Raw genomic sequence first — 26,702 nt, 5'->3', positions numbered from 1 at the left:
GCCTCTTTTGAATTAGAAATTCAAATATTCAAATTTAAAAACAACCACCAATAACTACCAACTACCAACTTCAATATCGAGACTTGACATGTGGCATCCCCAAAATCCATAGCTAATCAGGAGCAAATAATGCAAAATTTTGAATTTTGGTGGGAATGGTCGACTGCTTAAAGGAGCTTGTTGACCACTTATTAGGGTGCCAAGAAAATTTGATGGGAAAAGTGGTCAATCAACTACCTTAGCTATTCTTCTTCTTTTTGCATTCTTTGTCTTAACTTTTTATATATGCAAGTTAGACTTTATTTTTTGGATAAAAAATGACTGTTGACAATTTCCTTTCTTTTCCTCAAATGTTAGGAAAATATAGAGATATCATTTTTTACCTTTTTAATAAATGTATTAAACTAATCTTATTAGTCCTGATCATTACTTGTGTTCATTTAGTTGCACATACTAGTTTCTTTCATAAAATTCTTCATCCAATGTGTTCTTTCCTGAAATTTGCATAAATTTTGTAGCACATTTTGCTGAAAAAATTAAGTGTTTCATTTGGAAAAGGTTTGGAAAGAGGTCGAGGGTTACCAACTTCCATTTCAATAGCTTACGAGAGAGAGAGAGAGAGAGAGAGAGAGAGAGAGAGAGGGAAAGTTAGAATATAGGCAGTGTCTCGGGCCCTAGAGACCCAGGAAGCTTCATGGAATCCATCCAACTTTGTTGCCGAAGAAGATAGCTCCTTTAACGACCGAATTTCTTCTCTTGGAGGTAATGGGAGCTGCCTTAATTTGTCTTATAGGTAGTTCTTTCATATTGAATCTTCATCCTAACATCAATTTATTAGCGACCATTAAACCGATAGAGTTGAAACTCCACCTGTGATGCACTTAATGTCCTAATTTTTTCACACACAGTCGGTCCCAAGCCCGACTTAAAGAGGAGGGTTGCGTTAGGTAGCTGACAGCCAGCGTAAAATTTGTCACATTACTATGATATGAATCCTTACCGAATATTTGCTAGGGCGTCCCCTACGAGCGACGCGTTGCACTTGAACCATCCGAGTGTAGCGAAAAGTGGGTAAGGGTGGGCTAGGTTGCCGCCCCAAAGCGACGCGCAGTGTCGGCGTCCGGGTTCGGTGTCAAATATGCGAGGGTTCCTGCATCATTCTAGACGTGGGTAGGTAAAGACGTTAGTTCTAGGAAACTAGGATTAGATTAGCAACTTGGAATATAGGGGCACTTACGGATAAAAGCATGGAAATTGTGGATACAATGATTAGAAGAATAATTAATATAATTTGCCTTCAAGAAACTAAGTGGGCGGGGGAGAAAGTTAGAGAAATCGATAAATCAAGATTTAAACTTTAGTACACTGGAAAAGAAAAACATAAGAATGGAGTGGGCATTATTATAAACAAAAACTTAAAAGATAGCATTGTGGATGTAACTAGAGTAATAGATAGAATTATAAAAATCAAGATGGTATTAGGACGAGAGATAATAAATATCATTAGTTTTTGTGCTCCTCAAGTTGGCTTAACAGAAAATCTTAAGAGACAATTTTGGAAAGATATGGATAGTATTATATAAGGCATATCAGGGATTGAGAAAATATTTATAGGAGGAGATCTAAATGGACACGTTGGAAGAAATAATAAAAATTATGAGAGGATACATAGAGGATATGGATATGGAGACAAAAATGAGTCAGGGGAGATGATCTTAGACTTTGTTATGTCATATGATTTTAGTATAATGAATACTTACTTTAAGAAAAGAGAAGAATACTTAATAACTTTTAAAATGGACAAAATAGAAGTCAAATAGATTTTTTTTTAACTAGAAGGGTAGATCGTTTATCATGCAAGAATTATAAAGTTATTCCAGGTGAAAGCCTAATTACACAATATAAAGTCTTAGTGTTAGATATATGTATTAAAAAATGGAAGAAAATGGATAAAATAAACCAGTGTAGGAGAACTAGATGGTGGAACCTAAAAGGAGAAAACATAATAAAATTTAAAGATAAAATGATCAAAGATGGGGATTGGACCTTAGAGGATGGGATAGATACAAATACTTTTTGAAATAGATTAGCTAGTTCTATTAAAAAAATAGCAAAAGAGATTTTAGCAGAAAAAAATTACAAATAAGCGAAAGGATTTTATCATCCATATGGAAAACTAATGAAACACAACCTGCCAATTCCCAATTGTTTTCTGTTTTGCCTAATCTGCGGCTATTTCCTACATGAACTCCGGGAACTACAAGAATTTACACTTGATGCAATAGCATTAAGAGGAAGAGCTCTTCCAATTTATTTTTCCAAAGGAAATTTATTTTGCCAGCAAGATCATACTTATAGGGTAGTGCAGCATTTGCATGGGGAGAAGGCAGGTCATCCACCTTTGGTCTTCTAGGTGGAATCATCCTTGAGCAGAAAAAGGGCAGGGCAAATTGCAGGACCAGGCTTGCCGATGAACCACAAACTATCTTATCAATTGAGCACTTTTCGAAGTTCACCAGTCAATTCCACTCTGCTTGATGGCTCCATCTGCATTGGAGTCCAACAATAACCTTTATATTCCACGAGAGAAAAATGAAGCTGAAAAGCTAAAAAAAAATTATTATCTGAATGATTTTACCTTGTGCAGAAGGCACGCAAGACCTTCAGGTAGTGCTTGCAAATCCAACATTGAATCACCAATATTCGACAGTTGCAGAAATATCTTCTGGACCCGCAACTCCTTCAGCTTTTCTTCATAATTTCCTGGATTTTCCTTCCATGTGAAGAAAGCTTCATCATCAAACCAAGCATCTTCTCTACCTCGAGCAATCCTAGAATCTAAAAACCACGTCTTGATCAAGTCGATTGCAGATTTATGTGACATGTGCTCACCAGCAGCATCTTGAATGGTCTTGATCAGCAATCCCTCGCTGATTCTCCGACGCAATCTTCTGTAGAAGAAAGTCCGAGAGTGAGCCCAATCAACAACTCCCCTGATTACACCTTTGGCAGCCATCCGCAAGGAAGTATCATGTAGTTCAGCAAACCGGGTGGCTATCTGAGTGTAAACTGGCAAAAGGTGCTTCTCACGGGCTTTTATTTGCTGTTGTAGAGATTCAACATCCCCACGGGGCCCACTACACTTAGCTACCTGAAGCTTGGTCTTTAGATTTATCAGGTGCTGGTCAAGCCTGCCCATGCACTCCAGCAGCTCCTTTGCCCTGAATTTGATCTCAATCATCCCTGCTGGCTCAAGGACATTCCCTTTAGCTGTCCGATCAGCGTACATTTCAATGTGGTCAGAATTAATCCGGCTGTCCACAACAACCCATGCCCCACCACGTAGTTCACCCATCATGGGAATGTATACAAAAACAGGCTGCTTATATGTTCTAAGGTTCTCAACAATGGTTGATCCAGCCTGAAGGATCCCTTCAAAAAGGTCTCTCTGCCCACCAGAAAAGCCTCTCCAGTTGGCAAGAATGAAAAGTGGGAGTTCCTCCCTGTTGAAATCTAACAATGCTTGGGAAGTCTTAGTTGCAGAATCAGGAAACCATACTTGCCCAGCTTGAGGGACAACCCTCTCGTGTGAATCAAGCTGACCAGGGTCTGCTGGGATAACTTGCATCACAGGCTGTGTCTCAACAGCAACAATTCCCACAGGGATTCCCCCAAGCTTTGCCCTTCCTGTTACAACAGTCCTTGCCCAGCCCTCCAGTGTCTCCACAAAAGTATCCTTGTCGAAAATACCACCAAGCCACTTTCCCCTACTATCCAAAGCACCAGAAATAGCTGCACGAGGATCACATGTGTTTTCAGGTAAGTATTCCACGGGCCTTTCTGGAGGATCTGAAGAAGCTAAAATGGGAAGTGCGCCACCTACATAGGGGGGTACATAGCTAAGCCACTTCAAAATAGCCAATACTCCTTCAAGATCATCTAAGACTGTGAGATGAACAACCCCATTGGTTGCCATAATTTTAGGCCCACCAAGTTGCATTTGTGAGCTGTACACCTCCCGGCCTAGAAGTTTGTTTAACGCAGAGAAGCCAGTCAGAATTATGGGCTGATCGAGCCTCTGTATGCATCGCATTCCAAGGCGGGCTAGGTAGGCACCTATTCCAACAGTTCTGCCAGTCACATATGTTAAGGTAAAGGTTTCCTTGTAGGCCCTCGAATATGCACCAGCAATGGCTCCACTGCCTGTCAAATTCTCAACCCCTAAACCGTCCTCCTTTCCAACTATGGTATCTATAACCCATCTAGTTTCTCCGCTTGCCACTTTTAACTCATGCGCAATCACAGATGATCCAAAGCGTGCATGATCCTCCGGAGTTAAATACACATACTGAAAACCATGCTCAGGGTTTGATTCATCAGACCAACCAACTTTAAAGCATGCTTTTATTTCCTCAGCTACTCCGATACGGGCTCCGGAGTTAGCTGCCAAATAAATTAGAGGTACCTTTTTAGTGCAAGCAAGATTAGTCACTGCAAGGAAGTAGGCATCCTCTCTGGGGCCAAAAGATCCAGCTTTAAATGTCACATCATTCGCTACAATCAAAACTGTCCTTCCGCAAGGGAATTCTGGAGTACACATTTCCATACTCCAGGCTACCATGCCAACATCATTGAGCCCGGGGGGGCGCTCCACAGAAGTGAGAGGTGTTCCCCATGAACCTTTTTGATCAGAAAATGTGAGCTCTGCGACTTTAAGAACTTTGTCCTTGGGTTTATTGGTACCCAGGCATTGTGATGCCCATGACTGTTCCAAAGCAGTCTCAAATGCCTGCAAGCAAGGTTCTCCAAGGTTATATGTATTTGGATGTGTTTCTACAAACTTTAGAATAATATATATATATATATATATATATAAAATTGCAGTAAACAGAAAAATTTTATGGTGCTCACCAGCGGGAAATCATAGCAGTATGTAGTGTTGCTTCTCCTAGCCAAAAGGCGTTTCCTGTCAAGAGCTCCCAAAGGCTGATACTGTGCATTCAATGGCATGCCATGCAGAGGACCTTGTGCAGAGATTGAGTGGTAGAACACCCTGTGCTTGTGGGTATCCTCCAGTTCTCGGTATATCTGCATGTTACATTTACAAGTAATACAATTATTACCCATAATATTACGATGAAATAATCATAATATTTACCAACAAAACCGGTTTTGATAACTCATTTGTTTTACATCAAAATTGCTAATTATGAAATTGTCAGGCATGGTTGCAGGCTAGCAACTGCAAAACATGCAAACATTTTCTGCAAAAAAACAAAAGTGAACTTTGCTGGATTTTCTCCTGTGGATATCAGTTTCTCCCCTATTTCCAAAATTTCTTCTATACTGCTTCTCTAGAACAAAAGCATTTTCTGTAGTGTGACAGAAAAATGTATCTATCCACTGATCAATCTGGAACATCATTAGTGTAGAATTAGCTTTTTGCATTTGTTGTTTTGCTTATCTTGTAGGGAACACACTCATAACTGATGCCTCTGCTGGCCACACTTAGCATGCCTTCGCAAAATCTAACATGATGTTAAAAAAGAAAAAGAGTGTAGATGACTTGTTCTAAACCATTGTTTAGATGATACACTTACATGCACGCGGCAAGTGTGACCAGTCACATTAGCAACCACCACCCTCCAAGCACCATTGGCCTCTCCAGCCGATGCCATACAAAGCTTTACTTCCCACTCACAAACACCTAAACGGTGCATTCTTACACCAGCAGATGCATGGATTTCACGTGCCAACTCTTCCAAGATCATCTCAACTGTTGCTTTTTGCCCAGAATCCACATCAACTCTCCTGAAAACAATGCCTCAAAGGTAAGACAACATGGAAAGAAGTTCAATTTTGTTTAACAAAATAATTGTGTGACAACAGATATTATTACTTGGGGTAGGGTAAAAGATCATCTAAATGTTGCTCCCGTAAGATATAAAGGTACATATGCGCATGGTCAGCTTTGACAGTAGTATTGTGCACGTTAAGTTCCAACTCCTCCATCGCAGCTTTTAAGGACCTCAAAATGCTCCTTGAAGTAAAAGACATTGCCTGCTGGTTTAGGGTTGTTCCCATGTCAAGCCCTTGATATGCCACAAATCCTTCATATGTGGTGGGTTGCCTTACAAGTGTTCTAAGAAACATTCTCTGGATTGGTAGTGTCTTTTCTACTACAGTGTAAAGGTGCCATTGACGGTCTCGGGATGGAGTATACTGTATATTCTCATAGCCTTTAAGCTTGTCCTGAATTATAATATATCATAATTGAAGCAAGGATAAGGATGCAAAAATGAACTTAGTTCAGAAAAAAGTAATAATAACATTAATACTGAAACCAGATGGGGCTAAAGTCATCTAACAAACCAGTTCAAGGTAAATGGACAATGGTGGTTCCAAGTGACGCAACAGAGGCTCTTCCACATAATGTAGCTTCTCCGCTGACCAATGAAAGGAGTGCCTCATAGGGGCCCGACCTTCATCCCTCTGAATGATACAACTAATAACCCCAATGCCTGCAGTGCGGAGACTGGTGCCTAATTCTTGCTCTTTAAGTATCTTCGCTAACTTGTTAATTCTCTCTTGAGCTTGATCCTCATCACCACTGGAAAGAGCCACAGGACAATGCTTATAAGGAAATAATACCTTAAAAACCATAATCACCAGATAGAATTGCTTATTCTGTGCAACAAATGTTTCATGGACAGGAAGAAGAGATGGCCATCAATATCATAGAACAAAATGCCACCAATGATTTGGAACTTTGGCTGAATATATAGATCATATCAAAACAGAATCAGATTAACTAATACAATAAATCAAACTTCAACCTCACTTAAAATCTTAAACACATGCTTCTATGCATGTATAAAATGCTTTTGATCCTTTAAAATTTCACAAATAACAGCTGGAGGTTTTCAGGTTCAAATTTTGAGAACAAAGACACCTCATGTACCTGTCCTGAAGCAAACTCATCTGGTTGTTGATGCCCACCAATGCAATATGCATCATATTACCATGGCTAGCTGATTCCATAGACCCATTCGGAATTGTATCATGAAATATATGACTCACTTCCTTCAAAGCAATACCAATAACTGTAGGCAATAACTGAAGAGATTTGATAACAACCATAACTCCCCATTTCTTCACACAATGTTTTGCAACCAGCATTGTATCAGCTGTTCGATCTTCACATCCACTCTTTCTTTCAATATGCTCTTCCATGAATTCCCATGAAGCAATCAGACCAGATCTGTGCCACTGCATCTTAACACTCCCTTTTACAAGGTAGGGCTGATGATGGGTATAGGAAGTTGGATGAGGAACTAGTCATACCAATGAAAAAAGAGACAATTAAAAGGAGTTTGAAACATAGTACCTGGTACAGTCTAAGAACATAAGTCTCCACAACCCGTCTTTGAAGTGTGTGATCACTATGATCAAAGAGACCAACAAGGGCATCCTCAACTGCTAATGGAGCACTTACAAGAGCCTCCATCCGTTCATTAATGGCACTTTTCCTCTTAGGAGTATCCATATTTTCACCCTCTTCTGTAAACATCTCAAGTTCGGAAAGGCTCCGTGCAATACTGGAACGAAGTTCACTTAGCTTGGTTTGTTCCAGCAGTTGACTTGCTTTTAGTGCTAACTACAAGAACCAAAAAAAACCTACTTTGAATAAAAATAATGATATCAAATTGATAAAATGATGATCAAAAATTACAAAAGATACTTGAAGAAGATAAAGCCAATAAATAAAGCATATGCTTACAACAGAAGGCAAGCTGATGAATGCAGATTCAGAACAACAAAATACTAAATATCCATGCTGAATTAACTCAAATGAAATACTAACCTCAGAATAATTTGTATGATTAAGTGTAGAAAACCTGATTAGTTTATCCCTGTATGCAGCAGGATTCGGATAAACCAATTGTTCCATGAGTCTTAGTATCAGCTTGTTCTTACTTTTTATACCCTGCAAGCCAGCAAACAAAAATAGTACTATTGCAACATTATAACTTAGAAGCAGAAAAAAATTAGATGAGGAGAAGAGCAAGATAAATGAGCACTATTGATGGGGAACCACCTGTGGATATTGTTAGGGGATAATACCATCCTCAAAGATTTAGAAATTATTTATGTTGCTTTAATTAGGGAAATATGGATATTTTAAGAATTTTATTCAATTTAGTTGTTATCTTGGAATGTCTTTAGTTACTTTGGGGTTAGTTTGTCATTTCTGGTTACAGTTTGTTATTTGCCTACAAGTATATACTAAAAGATACTGAATTGGATGATTAATCAAAACTTTTGCCTAAGCTCTTCTCCCTCTACACCTAACTCTCTCTTTTTATGTTCGACTCTCTCTCTATCTCATGTCTGCTTCTTCTTCGTCTAATTCTATCTTCTTCTATTTTTTTCTCTATTCTCTTCTCAATCTCTCTCATACCTTCTTTTTCTTATTACCATCTAATTCTCTCTTCTTTTATTTTTTTTTCTATTCTCTTCTCGATCTCTCTCATATCTTCTCTTTCTTCTTACCATCCTCTATCAAATTGGTATGAGAGCGCACACTGTTCAAACGACAATCCGTCTGTTTCCACCAGTATGATCATCCCCGATACCGTCTTATCTTACAAAAGAAATGAAATGTTTTTTTCGCACTCTTCTTTTCTATGTACGTAGAGCTACCAAAAACAATTGGGTTCATCTTCCATTCTCATTGAACTGTTCATATTTAGCTGACTTTTCAACAGTCATACAACTTGATAACACAAACACCACTATGCATGGTTCTCATTTCATGCTTAACTCTAGAATATCTATCCCCCAAAAAATAAACTTTTGAGAGGTTCTAAATTTTCTTAGATATAGGCATAAATTAGTTCATGTTATTGAAAATCAAGATTTTATCTTTTATCGACCATGTCTGCAAAGGAATTCACTTCCTAATGAAGAAACATTCCCTTCATAAAAATTGTGAATTTTCTCTATATTCATATTACTTCCATTTGGTTTAAGCAACAAGTAATATTTCAACTGCCACCTTGCAAGGCAATTTTTTGCAGTAGTCCTGCAAATACTCATTATTTTTTTATCTTCTTGACATTTTTTTCTTATATTTATATATTTACTTCTCTTTGTCCAACAATATCCATGTGCAAAAAGCAATCATATGTTTTAGAGGCTTCCTTGTTTGTAAATTATAGATCTTGTAAGTACTCTCCATATATATGGTGAATACAATTATCACCTAACTCAGCTATATCCAGACTTTTGGGATCATATCATGAAAATATTTAATCATGTCTTATCTCAGGAGCTTTTTTTCTTTTTCGGAAAAGTGCATCTATAAACATATTTACTCTCTACATGCTTCTCTTATCTTCCTTCCATATATATACACAAATATATTTATGTATGTATGTGTGTATGACTGCATATTAATGCGTGTATATGTATGTATATACACACTAGTGTGACTTTAATCCCAATAAACTAATCTATTTTTATTGAAACCATTTTAAAACCAAACAATATTATTTTATTCATACTACTCCCTTACATTAACATACTTACAGTTCTTAAAATTGAAATATTTTTTTAAAAGTGTGTGTGTGGAAGTAAATTCCTCTGTAGATACATACCTGATGAGAAAGCACAATGTCGACAACCTTCAAAAGATCTTTCTTAAACTGAAGTCGCAGGCGTTCTATGACATCAGCCTGAGAATGAAACATCAGAATTAAAGATCTCCACAAACAACACATGCAGAGAGAGAGAGAGAGAGAGAGAGAGTGAGTGAGTAAGTGAGTGAGAGAGAGAGTGCGAAAGCAAACAATAATTAGATTTAAGGAGTTCCCACCGAACCCCTCCTACGGTTTTCATTTTATAAATTTCAGCATAAACCAATCTTAAATCAAAAGGACCAAGCTTAAAGCAAGACAACCAATCTTTAACAATGTTCTATCTTTTGGGTCTCACAGTTGAATTTTGCTGAAACTCAAGATGAAAGATGAAAGAAAAGAAATCTGGGTCAACAATATAAAAATATATTTAAAGTTATAAGCACACGCGCATGCACACACACATAAAAAATACAGAAAATATTATAGGAAAAGATGAGAAAAAAAAATATTTGGAAAAAACAAGGAGATGATTGTTGAGGTGGTTTGTACACATCCAAAGACCATGGAGAGAGAGGAAAGAAAATTAGTAACACAAATTAAAATTCCAATGCTTCAATCGAAGTCAAAATATTTCGAATTTTAATGCCAAGTAAGATTGATATTAAAATCCAAACAATTGGGAATACTTGCATAATCATGTTTCCCATTGTACAACAATTTTGGGCTTTATGGGAGAACATTACCTGGATGTTGTCACTAAATAATTCTTCAATGGCAAGATACTCTTCAAAAAGGGACTGAACAATAATATGAGCATGACTTTCTCTTCCACCTTCATAACACTTGACGAGACTCATTAAAGGTTCCACAAGCCTTTCTTGAGCACCTCTTTCTTTATCAGGGCAGGAGCTTAGATGGGCCTAAGGCAAAAATGTTTATCCTAAAATGTTTATCATCACTTAAAGAAAGTAAAATTTTATGAACAAGGAAAAAATTAGAAACTAACCTCAAGAACACCTCGCAACAATTTGGCTGGAAAATCAACAATCTGGGAACTTGAAATCCCATCATACTCCTTATATTTTGATTCTAACTGAAAAGCTTACAGGAATCAATCCAACTGAGTTCATAATATAAGAAAAGGGCCACTAATGAAGCATAAAACCAGAGATAAAAGCTATATTATATATATTTACCTCACTCTTGAGATCCTTTGGGAGACGGTTGGCCAAAACAGCCAAGCATTCTTGCCACTGAAGGAAAGGTAGTTGAGGACTATCAAGACAATTTAGCAAGTTTTGCACTTCCTGGAATAGATACGAAGACTCCAAGGTAAGAGAGATTGAGCTTAAAAAGTCTTAGAAATTAAATATGTTGACTATGATAAAAGATAAATTTTTTTCATGCTTACATGGCCAAAATACAAAAACTTGTTGATACAACAGTACACATTAAAATAACAGATATATATTACCACTCAAAACTCCGCATTTAAGCTTGAAACTGGGCAAAAGAATACTTACTTCATCAATGTTATGCTCATAACCCGCAAGAATCATTCGTGCAGCGTTTAAACTTGCAGCGCACCTCTGATGAACTTTTCCTAAAATAGCAGTTGGAGGCCCCAGGACAGGAAAGCTACCATTAAAAGGTTCTGCTTTTCTTACAGCTGAAGGATCATCTAGATCAAGCCTTGCAATAAGTTCACCAGCCTGCAAGAAAACAGTGATTTCTTAATTGCTACAATGGATAGAACAGCTAAACTTCACAAACGCAATGAGATTTTTACCTGCATTGCTTGACCTTCAGACATCTTAAACTGGATAACCCCAGAAGCAGGCGAAAGAAGCGGCATACACATCTTCATGACCTCAACCTCTGCGTATGGCATGTCAGCAACAACATGACTGCCATCTAAAACTAAATACCTAAGAAGCTTGCACGGTGTCTCTGCCACTAACTTAGATGGATCGTGATCATTCTAGAGACAACAAAGATAAGAAATTAAATCTCGACCAGACTAAATAAAATAAGGTCACGAAAGAAAATATTTGGTGGAACCTGAAGCAAGCAAGTTCTTCCATCAATGAGAAGGCGAGTTCCAGCGGCTTCTTCCTCTGCATAAACAACATGACTGTTTCCATCCAACTGCAGCATATAGAAGCCCCCGCACACAATTCCAAAGAGTCAGGAATGACAAAAATGCCCATTGCACCTAACTTCCATCAATATTAAGCACACAGCATATATTATAAGTAATTCACACATTTGGCACCAACATCACTGTAAATTTGTGAAATCACCTTTTTGCTCTAGACTGTGAAATCAAACCACACTGAAATGATATGTGCACAATTATGAATTAATTGTGAATTGTCTTATGCGCTTTCATAGGAGCTCAAAATGAAATTTGCACCCAGGACAAGGACCAACCATGTGACATTTGTGACATGCACTCCTTTTTCTTATCTCACCCAGACCATGTTTTAACACTCTATTGGACCAACAGTTTATAACTTCCTCATTGGTTGAGATGTAGAGGATGATGACATCCCACACATGTTTGTCTATCGCCTATAAACAACCCCAGTTGCTCCAGTGTGGTTCTTCTACTCTCCCTCTCTCTCTCCCTATCTCTCTCCTTCACACACACACACACACACAGAAATCCCCTAGTTTTTGGATCCCCACTAGCTTGAGGAATCCCTCCAGCCTTCAAAACCCCTTCACCTGCCACTGTTCACACTTGAGCTTCTAGGGAATAACTTCGGTTCTCCTTTCTAGGCCCTCTCTAGAAGATCCATTACTTGTGTATATTCTCCTACCCTCTCAAGTACCCCCTCTACAATTTCCTATACAGGAAAAAAATTTTGCCAACCTCAGCTTTAGTTCCTTACTAACATTATACTCCTTCCACAATAGGCATAAATACATCTTCTTCACTACATGCTCAAATAGCATGTGTATCCTAGGTTTCCCACATTGTTTTTGTCCGTCTGTCTGCCTTTCATCTATTATTTATTATTATCATTATTATTGAGGGTAGAGAAGTGGGTATTTTAGGAACTTAATCACTATACTCTTGATCATCCTTGGCTGCCTCTAAAGTTTAGAGCTCTAATAGAAGATGAAGCTCGTTTGAGCTTGCAACATTTTAACTGCCAACAAAGTCTCTGCGTGTTACAAATACAGCTCTCAGAAAGTTCAATATCTACAGGAACCTCCATATTTTCATAGCATCATTAATCAAACTATGAATGTGCAATATGAAATTATAAACGCCAATGGATGAAAATTTGTTTGTATGATATTTATGAGCATCGTCATGCCAATAAATTTGACATGCACACATACACTCACGCCCATTTAATAGAGTATAAAACTATTAATACACGTGCACCAATGTAACCAAGTGCTTTTTTTCTTTTTTTCTTTTTTTTGTTCTTTGTTTTTTTTTTTTTTCTTTTTTTTTTTTTTTAAGTTGATGTATCAATGTACGTGTATCATGTCTTGCCTGTGGCATGCATTAGTGTCGATGCTTCTTAGGTTGTATGTTAGCAGGCTTGCAGTAAAGATGACAAATAACAATTTAAAGTTTCAATCAAAATAATGCAATATAGCAATACATAGCAACACATAATACCCAAATTCACAAACTGATTCCAGGCAAATAAGGGTCTGTATGATGTCATTTCTATTTTCTGTTTTCTGGTTTCTAAAAAGTGAAGGAACAGAGATGATACATTTTTTTCACATTGCCTGTTTTCCATTTCTCTCATCAGTTTTCAGTTTTCAAAAAAAAAAAAAAATGAATGACCTTCAGTTGTTTTGGCAACCTTGGGCAAAATACATTGAAAATTAAAATTTGTGGATTAAATAATTTATTTTATACATAATTTTAATTAAAAAATAAATAAAATGATCATATGAATTAAAATAAAATAAAAATAAAAATATTCATAAATTTTCAAAAAATTAAAAAAATAATAAAGTCCTTTTAAAAAATAATTTTACAAGTTTTCAATTGTCATGTGTAATAAGATTATTCTTGTAATGTACAACAACAACACTTAAGTCCCACTAGGTGGGGTCGGTTACATGAATTATTTTTCTCCAATTCACCTTATCAAGAGCATTTTTCTCTACTAGATTAAGGGCTATCAAATCTTTCCTCAATACCTCATTCTAAGTTATTTTAGGTCTACCCCTACCCCTTTTCATGTCAAAAACAATAACTAACTCCTCTTAGGTGCTTTACTAAGCATGCCTTTCAAATGCTCAAACCATTAACTCGCCCCTCCCTTATCTTATTTTCAACTGGTACTATGCCTAAATTACTGTGTATATGCTTGTTCCATAGTTTATCTTTTAATGTTATACCACTCATCCACCTTAATATTTGCATTTCGGCAACTTTTATTTTTTGTACATATTGTTTCTTAGTTGTCCAACATTCTGAATCATAAAGCATAGCTGGCCTTATAGCCATCTTATAAACTTCCCTTTTAATTTTAAGGGTATTCAACAATCACACAACACGACTGACACACTTCTCCATTTTACCCAACTTGCTCTAATTCTACGTATTACATCTTTAATTTCCTGTTCCGCTTGCATAATGGAACCAAGATATCAAAATCTACTAGTGCTAATAATTTCTTGATTATTAAACTTAATCTTCTCTCCACTACTCCTTACATTACTGAAATTAAATTTCATATATTCTATCCTATTCCTACTTATCGTAAAATTTTTGGACTCTAATGTAGTTATCCAAGGTTCTGACTTAGATTCCACTCCGCTCCTACTTTAATCAATCAATACAATATCAACTGCAAACAACATACACCAATGGATCTCGTGTCGGATATTTCTAGTAAGTTCATTAATCACTAAAGTAAAAATATAAGAACTCAAAGTAGAACGTTGATATATACCTATTGTGAGTGGAAAATCTCTAGATACCCCTCCTAAAGTCCTTCACTAGTCACTACTCTATCATACATATCCTAAATGACCTCAGTAATCTACTACAAACCTCCTTCTTTTCTAAGACCCACCAAAGAACTTCCTTAGATACTCTATCATATGTTTTCTCTAAATCAATAAAAATCATACGCAAGTCCCTCTTCTTTTCCCTAAACTTTTCAATTAATCTTCTTAAAAGATAAATAGCTTCTGTTCTTGATCTCCCGGGCATAAAACCAAATTGATTCTCTAAAATCTTTGTTTCTAATCTTATTCTTTGTTCAATTACCCTTTCCCATAATTTCAGCATATCACTCGGTCTTAATTCCACGATAGTTACTACAATTTTGAATGTCACATTTGTTTTTGTATAAAGGTATTTACATGCTTTTCCTCATTCTTCGGGATTTTCTTGGTTCTTATAATAATGTTGAAAAAATGTTAACCACTTATTTCCTTTATCCCCTAAATATTTCCAAACTTCAATTATCTGGTCCTAGAGATTTCCCACTTTTCATTTTTTTAACACCATATTAACTTCAAGGACTCTAATTTTGCGAATAATTGTTCTTTTAAAGTGAGTTTTGAAATATAATAATTAAAAATAAAATAATTATAATGATTTCATTTGTATTATGATATTTTATTTTGTATCATTTTTTAATTTTACTATTTTAATTGTTATTTGAAGAAAAAATGAGCATTTGTTCAATCAAATTTTCAACTTATTTTAGTTTTAGAAATATAAACCAAGTAGGTTGTTGTTTCCATTTTTTAGTTCGTGTTTCTAGTTTTATTTCGCACTATTTTTACATGTCATTTATTTATGCTAATCATAATAATAGTGAGGACCCTCCACAATCAGCCAAGTGACAAGTGGATTTGTTCCCCATGTTGCCAATGCAGATTCAGTGTCTGGGTCTTCATCCCCACTAATAATAATAATAATATCCACATATTTTCATCATAGCCATTCATTCTATATTTCTGTCGGACATATATAACTTTACTTTGCCTTTCTTGTCTTAATTATTTCCCATGCGTAACACAAGCTTTCCCTTATCTTGTTCTGTTTCACCAACAGTAAAGACGCATCAGCAAGTCATGTCTTGGAATTGAATATCACAGAGTGGCCATTTTACAAGCAAGAAAGTATACACATGAAAGATAGAACAAGGCATTAAATTTCTTAAACATACAAAGTGCAAAGTGATGATGGAAGTGCAGGGAAGAAACATCCCCCATTTCCCAACTATTAGAGGTTAGGGAACAATCTCTATTCACACTAACCCAGGCAACAACCAAGGTTTCAAATTTCAATTTCAACTAAAATTTTGGGCCTTAAAAATATACAGAAATTTCCACATAAAATTCAAAAATGATAAGATCTGTTCAAATTTCAAGCACTTAAAATTCCATCTAGATCAAGAAATTTATTTAATGAAATCTTCTTAATTGCAAAAAATTTGTACTGAGAATTATCAAACCGTGAGATTTCCTTTTTCTTCTTCTTTTTTTTTATTTTTTTTAATAAAAATGATACTATATTGAGCCTAATATTGGATCATTTAGGAACAGCAATTTCAATCAGAAGGAGATTTGTTCAATAGCCAATATTTTGGCAAATTTTGATTTTTTTTGGAAATTTTGAAGGAAATTTCGTAAGATGGAAATCAGCCTCATTTTTATTTCATGGATTGCGAAAAGTGGAAATTTCAACAAAAATTTTGAAAATGTTGCAAACATTTAAGACCATGAAAATAACTAACTCAAGAGTTCATAAGGTGACTAAATTTTAAGGCAATGCAATAAGAAAAATAATAAATTCTTACCTGCATCAATAAACCTCCATCACGTAAAGTATGTATCTCTGCTTCAATCTCTGACTTGTTCATCCTCAATCTATAGCTTCCTGGTCCTCCCCTCACCATTTCAATCTACAAATCAACCTTTCACAATATTAATTAAAGCAAATCCCCAAAAATTCTTCAGAATTAAAATAAGCACTTTATTATTAATTAGCATCACAACATAATCATATTACATACCGTGTATTTGCTTCCTTCAATGTTCAAGGAAACGTGAGAATTGACAAGTGATATATGCTGAAATGAGGAGTTGTTAATGGATATTAATATTTACAAAAATACATGAAAAAAACACCTACAGTCATTAAAGTAAAACTGAATATTCCATAAATGGTACCTTTGGCGGGATTTGCCCCTTTTCAAGATAACCAACATAATCTGAAACCACAGCCGCGCTGCTAGCAGATGCTTTCTAAGGATGACAGGGGAAAGGAAAAAGAAAAAGAAAAGGCAACTTCTATTAGTTATGATGATTGAAAATTCTATCCCTGTAATTAAACATTTAGGGAAAAACTGAAAACTAGGATTTTTTTCTTACATAAAGAGCACCTCCAACAACAGAAAGATACCAAGGTGGCCTTTCTGCTCTAACCCGCATAGCAATTCTACTATCCAACCAGCCTGTGTGGATTTTATTGTCTCTGTAATCTGAAGCCTGAAAAATGCATTAAGTGTGTAGTTTCTGTTTCTAGAGTAGAAAAGGATGGTACATGGCATTGATTTGCAAAATGTTAGAAACTTACATGTAAAAGATCAATTGTGTAGTCAACATTTGTACGAATTTCTCCTCGAATTTGAATTTCTTTCAGACCGAGAACCATGTTTGCAATGGCCACAGCCCTAGAATCCCCAAATGCAAAAACATGTCCTGAGAATAGATTTGTTAATTCCTAGCATCAGCAGACATCATAGTAGCCCAAAAAGTCATTCACACATAGAGAGAAAAACTACAATTGAAATACAAGTAATTAACCAAAATCATATAGGGCAACTTAATTGTGCATGCTCTTGGTGTTTTTGTGTGCCCGAAAATATATCCAAAATGCTTTTGATAAGCTATTAAACACTTAGGAGGATCTCCTGAAGGACTGTAAAAGTATTGGTCTAACTGTTCCCTCCCACACCTCCCCAACCCCGCCCACCCCCAAAAATAATAATAATAATAATAATAATAATAATAATAATAATAATAATAAAGCTCTGTCAAACACACGTTCATTGAGTCACATCACGATTTCACAGGGTGTTGAATTAGAATCATATCCAAAAACCCATCCTAGGTACCCTTTTAATAAGCATTAGATTAAGTGTCTTTTGAGATCTCTACAAAGCACAGGAATCGCTGGACTAGAATTGCAACCAAATTGGACATCCTAGATCCCTTATGAGCTTATTTTTTCTTGCCATTTTTATTTGGAGACATCAAAAATTCAAAGAAGGCACAATCTGGCTCGATGAAGTTCCAATGTCATGTTAGCAGCAATTACTTACCAAATTGAGAATCTGAGAATTCATGAATGCCACCTCCCGACTGCAAATAATTAAATGTCACTTCCCAATGGTGGTAAGTTTAAGATTTTTCATCTGTAACCAATGTACAAATTCTACAAGAAAGATGTACCTTGACAGAGAAATAAGCCCACACATTTGGCTTGCTTTTAAAACTCAGCTCCTGCACAAAGTTATGTAATTTAATATAGCTTTTTCATAATATTACAAAAGAAAATTGAAGTGAGATGGCTCATGATCCTGCAAAGTCTTAACCTGAACTTTCCCACTAGTAGGCTTAAAACCATCATCTGGATCCTCACTGGTTACACGAACAGCTACACAATGACCTTTTGGCCTTGTAGACTCTGCTCGGTCAAAATCAAAAGGTGTGGCAACAACTGACGTTCTCCTCCAAGTATCATAGCCCCCACCATTTTCCGCTCCATAAAACCGCCTTATTTCTAAACAAGAGGCATAGAAATACAGCATGTGCTAAACACAATCTGAATGACTAGGAAAAAGGCCTTTAATAACAAACTTAAATTCAAAAAGATCATACCAGGAATTTGCCAGAGAGGAATACCCATCCCAACTGCAACTTGTGCGGCTGGCAGATTTATTTCAGCAATCCACTCAGTGACAGGATGTTCCACCTGAGTTGAAATTATATGTCAGAAATTAAAAATCAAATAACAGAAGGGTAGCCTTCGCACGATGGTAGAGTTGTCGCCGTGTGACCTTGAGGTCATAGGTTCAGGACATGGAAACAGCCTCTTGCAAAAATGCAGGGTACGGCTGTGTACTACAGACCCATCACGGTCCACTCCTTCCTAAGTCCCCGCATACACGGGAGCTTCATGCATCAGGCTGCCCCTTTTTTTAATTAAAAATCAAAAAACATCTATATGACAAAGGAGCAAGCTGATAACTGAAGTTATAAAATTACTTATACCTGAACAAGATCAAAATCATGTTTTATTACTCAATACCCTTTTAACGTAATTAAAACACAGAAGAATTTCAACCATGCATAAACAGTTAGTGGACACTCCCTGGGTGATCCTGACCAATTGCAAAGTGCAAACACTGTAAATGTGCACAAGAAATTTTTCATTTTCATGACATAATGATTGCATCTCAGTGATGGTACTGACAGAGACCAGGATAAAGTGATGGTCTTGACGTAGACTAGAATTGATGTTGACATATTACCCCTCCACTAAGAGAGAGAAAGAATCACGAGGTCTGCCCGTGGGGAGGGGATGGGAGGGAAAGAGAGAAGGACAAAGGTGTTGAAATATATATTACAAACCTGTAATCGAGGATTAAGCTCTAAAAAATAGTACTCTCCAGTTTCCATACTGTACAGATACTCAACAGTGGCTGCTCCAACATAATTCACACATTTGGCTAACCTTCTGGCAGCCTGCTCCAGCTTTTTCACTGTCTCAAGTGGAGCTACTGTAATTGGGCCCTCCTCAATAATCTAATAAACATAATGACAAATCTCTAAGTAAGGAAAATTCATGGTAAATTTTTTTAATGGGTGGGAGGAGGGAGAGGGAGGGAAGTGTTTACCTTTTGGTGCCGCCTCTGAACACTGCAATCACGGCTGTGAAGAGCTGCAACATTGCCATATTGATCACAGAGTAACTGGACTTCTAAATGACGGCTCTACATAATACGAAAGCACAAACTTATCATTTAAATATATCTAAAACTCTAGCAATATTATTAAATATTTAAAATAAATAAATAAGGCATCTTTTAAGCAGAATGCAGTGGATCACCTCACCTGGGAAGCAACCTTCATTATAAATATGGGTGAACCAGGAACTTCACCCTGAACTTGCTTGAACAGTGCCTTGACTTCATCATCATTATGAACCTAAAAAATGTAAAATATAGCTAGTTTCAATGTGATGAGAAATTAAGGCACAAGAGTCCAATCCAATTGCTCTTCACATGATTAGTAACTTTACAAAAACCAAACATCAACAAACAATTAATTATGCATTCTCAATTGAAAGGCTTTTTTTTGTGCAGTGTTAGATTATTGAAAGAACAACAGTTTATTATACTACGTCATTTCTAATACAAACCTTTCTTATGCCTTTACCACCTCCACCCCACGATGCCTTAATCATTGCCGGGTAACCCACAACTTGACAACTAGCAATTGCTTCCTCCGCTGTATAGACACATGCTTCCCTGTATATTTCCTCAGAGATAGTAACCAAGCAACATTCTGGTGGAATTTTCACCTGGAAGATATAATTTTAAAATATTATTTGTCAGACAATACATGCAACATAAAGAATAGAACACAATCTATAAGAAAAAAGATGTACATGAGAGCCACTCCATGGAAGGGTGGGCACTTCAGCTGCTTGAGCAATCAATGACGAACCAATTTTATCTCCCAATGCGGCCATAGATGTGGCTGGTGGCCCAAGAAATATGATTCCCTTTGCATTCAGTGCATCTGGCAGCTCAGGGTTCTCAGATGCATGGCCCCAACCAGGCCAAACAGCATCAACATGTGTTATTTCTGCCATCTGGGTAACAAAGAATTACAATTTATTACTAAAATTAAGTGACAAGATTTTGATAACACATAAGAAACTATAGTTATTCAACCAACCAAATTGGGCATAAATGAATGTTGTTAATAAGCAACAAAAATAATCAACAAGAATGAAAATCTATCCCGAGTTTTGTTATCAAACAATAAAAATCCATCCCCCTTTCCAATATTCTAAAAGGCTTAAAACAATAAAGCTTTGAGTATTTCAGGATAGAAAAGTAAGAACATGCTTCTGTTGTAAATTCTCCAGTTTTTGCCTATTTAAATTTTCACTTCCCATTTACATCAGAATTGATTAAATAGAGTAAAACCAATAGATAATAAATGAGACCCATCAAATTCCTTTAGCCATAGAGTTTTCATTTTGAGTACAGTTCACTTTCCGCTCCACTATTATATATAGTTTGATAGTCATCAATTATCATAAAATAAATAACTTGAAGCACATAATGAAATGAAACTAGATTTACTTACCTCTACAATAAGCTGCACATTGGCATAGTTATTGTTGTTAGTCCCCCCAGGAACTTCCACAAACTGATCTGCTATTCTAATATGCTCTGCGTTGATTCTCATATCTTCTGGAGTAGCCATTGCTACTAGCAAGATTGCCTTCTCTGTACCAAATGTCTCATAAGCCCATGTCCTGACACTACGTATAAATTTAACAGCTGCCATTCCATTGTTTGCAATTAAAATACTATGAATAGGCTCTTTTCCCCCAAGAGCAGAGCAGAATTCATCAACTATTGATGTAGCAGGATTTCTAATTGGAATTACTCCATTTACAAACCCATTTCCGCGCACAACACCAGCCATCATTGATCTCCTTTGAGCTTCTGACATGCTGGGCAGACAGAAAGCAATAGAGCCGAGGTTAAATATTCATTTTCTTTTCCAATCAAAATTTAAAATATTGGGTATACTCATTCACTAGTTGTTCAAAAAATTAAGACATAGAACTTGGGGCATCCATGGCCATCATTTTTCATCAATAGACTAGAAGTGATATATTCAAAGATACCGAATCAAACCAAACTAAAACGAGGCTAAAGCATAAATTAACCGAGGGTACCTATTCTACTATTGAACACCAATTTTATCATCAAATTATAGTTATTGTTGAAAAGATGAAGTAAACATTTCCAATTACATAATCAATAAAAAGAGATGGGATCATGGAATCTATAAAACTGACAGACAATTCTTCTATTCAAGCAGAAAAAAAAAAAAAAAAAAAGGAAACCAAGCCTCACAAAGCAAAAGTAAGTCACCCAATTATATACATGTATGTGTGTATGTTTGTTGAGAAACAATTCAAAAGTATTCACACGTAGTGTGCCCGAGACCAAATAAACCATTCAGAGGGAAAGCAAGAAATGGGCAGAGAAAGAACACAAGAACAAGAAGAATTGAGTTACAGACCTCGACGATAAAGATAAATATGTGTTGAGAATCCCTGTCACTGCAACTGAATTTTACTCAGCATGCTTCGCGGGCATGAACATTGAGGATCATAAAGAAAAACCAGAATCCCCAGAACCCATAATGCGGGTTTGTACCGCAATACGAAATCCTTCAACCAGGAAATTGCAGCGGATGCGTGGGTTTGGGTTTGAGCATGGAGGTCGGCTCGTGTTTTAACGGCTTTACTGAGAGCAGCACGTGGTGGCAGCACGTGGTCGTACCTGCCACCGCTTCCCCTCCCTAGTGGTTCCCAGCTACCCTCTCTCTCTCTCTCTCTCTCACAGTGCGAGTTAACTCTCCCCACACAAAAACAGCCCTCAATGCAGCTTCTGTTCTTTTCCCCTTTCCCTTTCCATTTAAGATCTCCGTGTCAAAAATTGGAGAAGCGAACAGGGCCAACCATGTCGAGCGCATAAAAGGCTTCCCCTCTCTGCATTACGATCACATCACGAACCCACAAATTCTTCTTCTGGGGGTTAGGCGTGTTTTGACTGTGAGTTGGGTGGTGTAGTCGACCAACCCTTCCCTTCTCTGCGTTTCTGGTAAACATGCCCCCTTCCCCTTATTTTACCCAAAACCCAATAAGGGTTTGGTTTGATTTGATGAAGCGTTACAATTGAAATTTTCCTTTTTTATTTCTTCGAGGGTAGCCTATTGTCCCCCCTGGTGAGATTTTACCACCTGTCTGCTCGTCTTCACTCTTGTCCTTGGCCATGACCTTTTCTCGTGAGGCTTTCTGCTTCTTTGTTTTTTTTAATGATTTTTATGGGATGGGGGTTGGGGGAGGGTGAGGAGAGAGGGACACGTGTCATTAAATAATTTAGTGCATGATGTGCAGTGTGCTGGTGAGGTTGATTAATTAGAAAATGAAGGGACATAAATGCGAATGTGCATGGGTTCGGTTCTGGTTAGAAGTTAGGTCCATCCATGCCTTCCTCACCACCCTCTAATTCTATCACAATCCCACTCGCTGACTTTGCTCTGCTTAAATTAATGGTGTCATGGAAGGCTCAACTTTCATTTTTAGATTACTGTTCACCCTTTTTCTTTGCTCAAATACACCATTTCAAAATTTGTTTCTTAAGAAATTTCTTGGAAGAAATACATTGTCATACTTCTCTAGATGTCGTGTTTTGTCAAAATATTTTTTAATTTGTAAATACGTATACACGTTTATAAAACTTATTATTTTATTTTCCTTTAATTTAATTTAAGGATCAAGCATTTACAGTACTAATCAAGGAGTAGTCTAGTTAGGTATTTGTCCAAACAATCATATTCCTAAATGCTCTTATGCATATCGTTGAAGATTTTTATTCACCAAAAAAAAAAATTAGATTTTAAAAAATAAAATAATTTATGAATAGAATAAATTTTTAAAAAAATCCTCATTTATATCACATAAATCACATTTGAAACTTTGCAAATTGAGAAAAAGAGAAAAAAAAATTTTCACTTTTCATGTTCCTCCGTCAAAGAAAGTTGTAAAGAAAATAAAATGTTATATCAAATTAATAAATAAAAATTAGACTTCACTCTAGTTTAACATTTGATTTTTCTCAACGTAATCACATAAAAATAATTTTTTTACTCTTAATATTAGTTAATACAAAAACCATCCATATTATTTTTGCCTTCAACTTAAACGAATATTAAAAATTATTCACATTTTCTCACGAAGGCTGGAGAAGTTTTAGGCGTCTCCCAAACAGCCCCTTAACAGGATGGAGAATCGCAGAGTAGACTCCACGCCAGGCAGCAACTGTACCGGTCGAGACAAAAAGGGGTGAACTACTGAAGACGCCTCCAAAAATGTAAGGCCGGTTGGCCGCAAGCGTAGAGCATGTATGTTTCTGGAATTTTGCCTGTGGCTGCGGGACCTACAGAAGAAGGCGTCACCGGCCCATTGGCACTGCCTGCACATATCACTTAATTCCAACAGATACCCCAAAATCAAAATTGATGTCCTTTGCACACCCTATGGCCCAAAGTTAATTGTAATTTTCTTATGAAAATTAAAACAAAATGTATTAAGGGTAATAACTATTAACCTTTTACTTACTTATATATTGTTTAGTTTGCCAAATTAATACCGATTGATGAGTCTTTAAACTAACCTAAGTCTAAGGAACCAATAGTCGTGGTTTGCGTAAAGTATAGTTATACAAGGAGGAGACACTAATGTCTCTTGTACACCTGTCACATGAAATGCACCTTATAAGCCAACTATATTTGGCAAATCTTATTATGTTGATGTTCGTTCAACTTGAACACGCGCAGTAGAAGCACACAATCAAATATGAAACAATCAACAACAACTAATGCAATCACTCAATGATGAAATATACTCACGAAACAATTAAAGAAACCCCTACGGGCATAGTGCGATGGAAAGGCATCAGCACATAAGAAGAAGCATCAAGAGTTCAATTCTTTATAGATACACAATGTGTGTCCTGGATTTAGGATTGGCCGAACATTTAACTGATGCACGGAAGTCGTTTCTATATCCGCACTTTACCCTGATCAGCAAGACCTAGGGGAGGAGGACGCTAATCCATGGGTTTGGTGCCACACCGAGGGGGTTTGAAGGGCTCGTCAGTGGCTAGAATTCTCATGTCATCCAAAAAAAAAGAAAAAGAAGAAGCAATCAAACAATAATAAGAAAAATAAAAAACGCAACTAGAATGCACAAGATTTGTAAGAACCGAATTTGTATTGTACAGGTTAAGTATGTAAAAGAGGGGTAAAATGGGAATTCTGTAGACTTCGTCGATGAGACCATAATTCGTCGACGAAGGTAGTGGATTTCTCGTCGATGACATTCAGAGCCTCGTCAATGAGAAAAAGCCGAGAGGCGGTAAAAAATTGGAAATATCAGGGTTCGTCGACGAGGCCACTGATTCGTCGACGAATTTTGTGAAGACTTCGTCGACGAGAAGACCAATTCGTCGACGAAATCCCTCGGGTCAAAGGTCTATAAAAGAGATATTTGGGTTTCTTCTTGGCTAAGTTATGGATATTCTCTCTCTCTCTCTCTCTCTCTCTCTCTCTCTCTCTCTCTCTCTCTCTCTCTCTCTCTCTTCAATTCCTTCACCGTTTGTCGCCAGATTCACAAATCCAAAGTGATAACGAGGATCAAAGAAGGATTCTCTACGTTTCTAGTGGATCGGAATCTCAATTCGAGCGATTTCGAGTTTCGGGTAAAATCGAGGTAAGGCTCAGTTTTCATTTTTGATTCGATATATGTATAGTAGTACGAATTGTAAGTATGTTTAGTATTGTGTTTTGTAGATTTCGAAGTCTCGGTTCGTAGTTTTGAGGACTGTAGAGTTCATAGTGGATTTCGGGTTAAGGTAAAGGGATTCTGTTTATATCAGTCCATTTTTGAAATCAGGATCGGTAAGTTTGTAGGCTACGATCGTATGTATGTTTTGACTACTTATTTGGGGAAATCTATCGGGTAAAGATACGGGATTTTCGGGTCACAGTTTTTTGGGAAAATTGGGGATTTCGGGTATCATCTCTACTTTGGTTGGAAAACCTCTTGTCTTGTTTAAAATTGTATTATTGAGGTGATCGTAATCCATATTTGCATAAACTGTATACTTGGTATTGTAAACGATATGATTTGCCGTAAACCAAATAAGTGTGGTACGTATGAATGTATGTTATTCCAGATATTTGTGAAACAGTTATGTGGCGGTTTATTACTGTACGCTGAAATGTATAGGGACGTGAGTTCCTAAAATGATTCCAGGTTTTGTGAAATTGGCTAGTGGCGGCTAATTACTGTACGCCGAGAGTGGTTTTCTCTATATCCAGGGTGTAAAATATCACCAATATGGTTCGGCTAGTCACCGAAGGTGTGATCTACACCGTTTGTAGCAATGGATTCACAGTGGGCCTAGGTCGTCGCAGCGTAGTTGTCATATGGCAATGTAATCGGGGTGAGACTAGGTGACCTTGTGTAGTTGCGTATGTTGCAATGGATTCACTATCGGGCCTGAGTCGTAGATCTTCATAGTTGGATGTGTAGAAACGTAATTGCTAAGAGACTGGGTGACCTTGTGTAGTTGCGTGTGATGCAATGGATTCACCATTGGGCCTTGATCGTCGCAGTGTAGTTGCGTATGCAGCAATGTAATCGCTGTGAGACGAGGTGACCTGGTGTAGTTGCAAACTAGTGTGACGACACTGACCGTATGTATGTATGTATGTATGTTTGTTGGGTATCGTATGAACTAGAATGATTTTTGTGAAAATACTGGAACTGTATGGAAAAGTATGAAATTGTATGAATCAAACTGTATCGTATGTATAGTGTTATGATGTATGTAAACTAACACTGGTATTCCACACACTGATATAAACTACTTTCTTCCTTACTGAGAGGTGTCTCACCCCGAATGTACGTACAATATTTTTCAGGGCCTTCAGGAAGCGGTAAGTAGCATCTTAGCGGGTGGAAGCAAGGGTGTCATAGCTATTGCTAGTACCTTCTCGGTACGAGTTTTGGTATCCAGGTTGTCGAGATAGTTGTAGACACATGGGGTATGTTTTGTATTATGGGAATGTATGTCCTAGTTGTATAGACTCTGGTATGATACTGTTATTGTATAAAAGACCGTATTTCGCTGCGTATGTCGATGAGTATGGATGATTGTATGTATGTATATA

At 36.8% G+C, this 26,702-nt stretch overlaps 1 protein-coding gene across 1 annotated transcript; it reads right to left on the bottom strand.

Annotated features, from left to right (window-relative positions):
- Positions 1-2,073: 2,073 nt before the first annotated feature.
- LOC131161995 (acetyl-CoA carboxylase 1-like) lies at positions 2,074-22,744 on the bottom strand. Its single transcript, XM_058118081.1, has 32 exons — positions 21,981-22,744; positions 21,030-21,402; positions 20,320-20,526; positions 20,071-20,232; positions 19,764-19,856; positions 19,547-19,642; positions 19,281-19,454; positions 18,528-18,621; positions 18,242-18,429; positions 18,099-18,149; positions 17,969-18,008; positions 17,221-17,345; positions 17,016-17,132; positions 16,815-16,889; positions 16,658-16,714; positions 16,442-16,546; positions 11,703-11,789; positions 11,431-11,622; positions 11,165-11,353; positions 10,838-10,948; positions 10,648-10,734; positions 10,385-10,561; positions 9,660-9,737; positions 7,865-7,987; positions 7,388-7,657; positions 6,962-7,302; positions 6,373-6,610; positions 5,900-6,252; positions 5,601-5,811; positions 4,912-5,088; positions 2,639-4,789; positions 2,074-2,547 (listed from the first exon to the last, which is right to left on the bottom strand). The coding sequence occupies exons 2-32, from the start codon at positions 21,399-21,401 to the stop codon at positions 2,491-2,493; spliced, it is 6,798 nt and encodes a 2,265-aa protein (XP_057974064.1). The 5' UTR covers position 21,402; positions 21,981-22,744; the 3' UTR covers positions 2,074-2,490.
- Between the last annotated feature and the right edge of the window lie 3,958 nt (positions 22,745-26,702).

This window comes from Malania oleifera, chromosome 8 (assembly GCF_029873635.1).
Source record: "Malania oleifera isolate guangnan ecotype guangnan chromosome 8, ASM2987363v1, whole genome shotgun sequence".
Classification (NCBI taxonomy): Eukaryota; Viridiplantae; Streptophyta; class Magnoliopsida; order Santalales; family Ximeniaceae; genus Malania; species Malania oleifera.
Note: the sequence above shows the minus strand (reverse complement) of the source record. Positions and strands in the feature narration are given on the sequence as shown.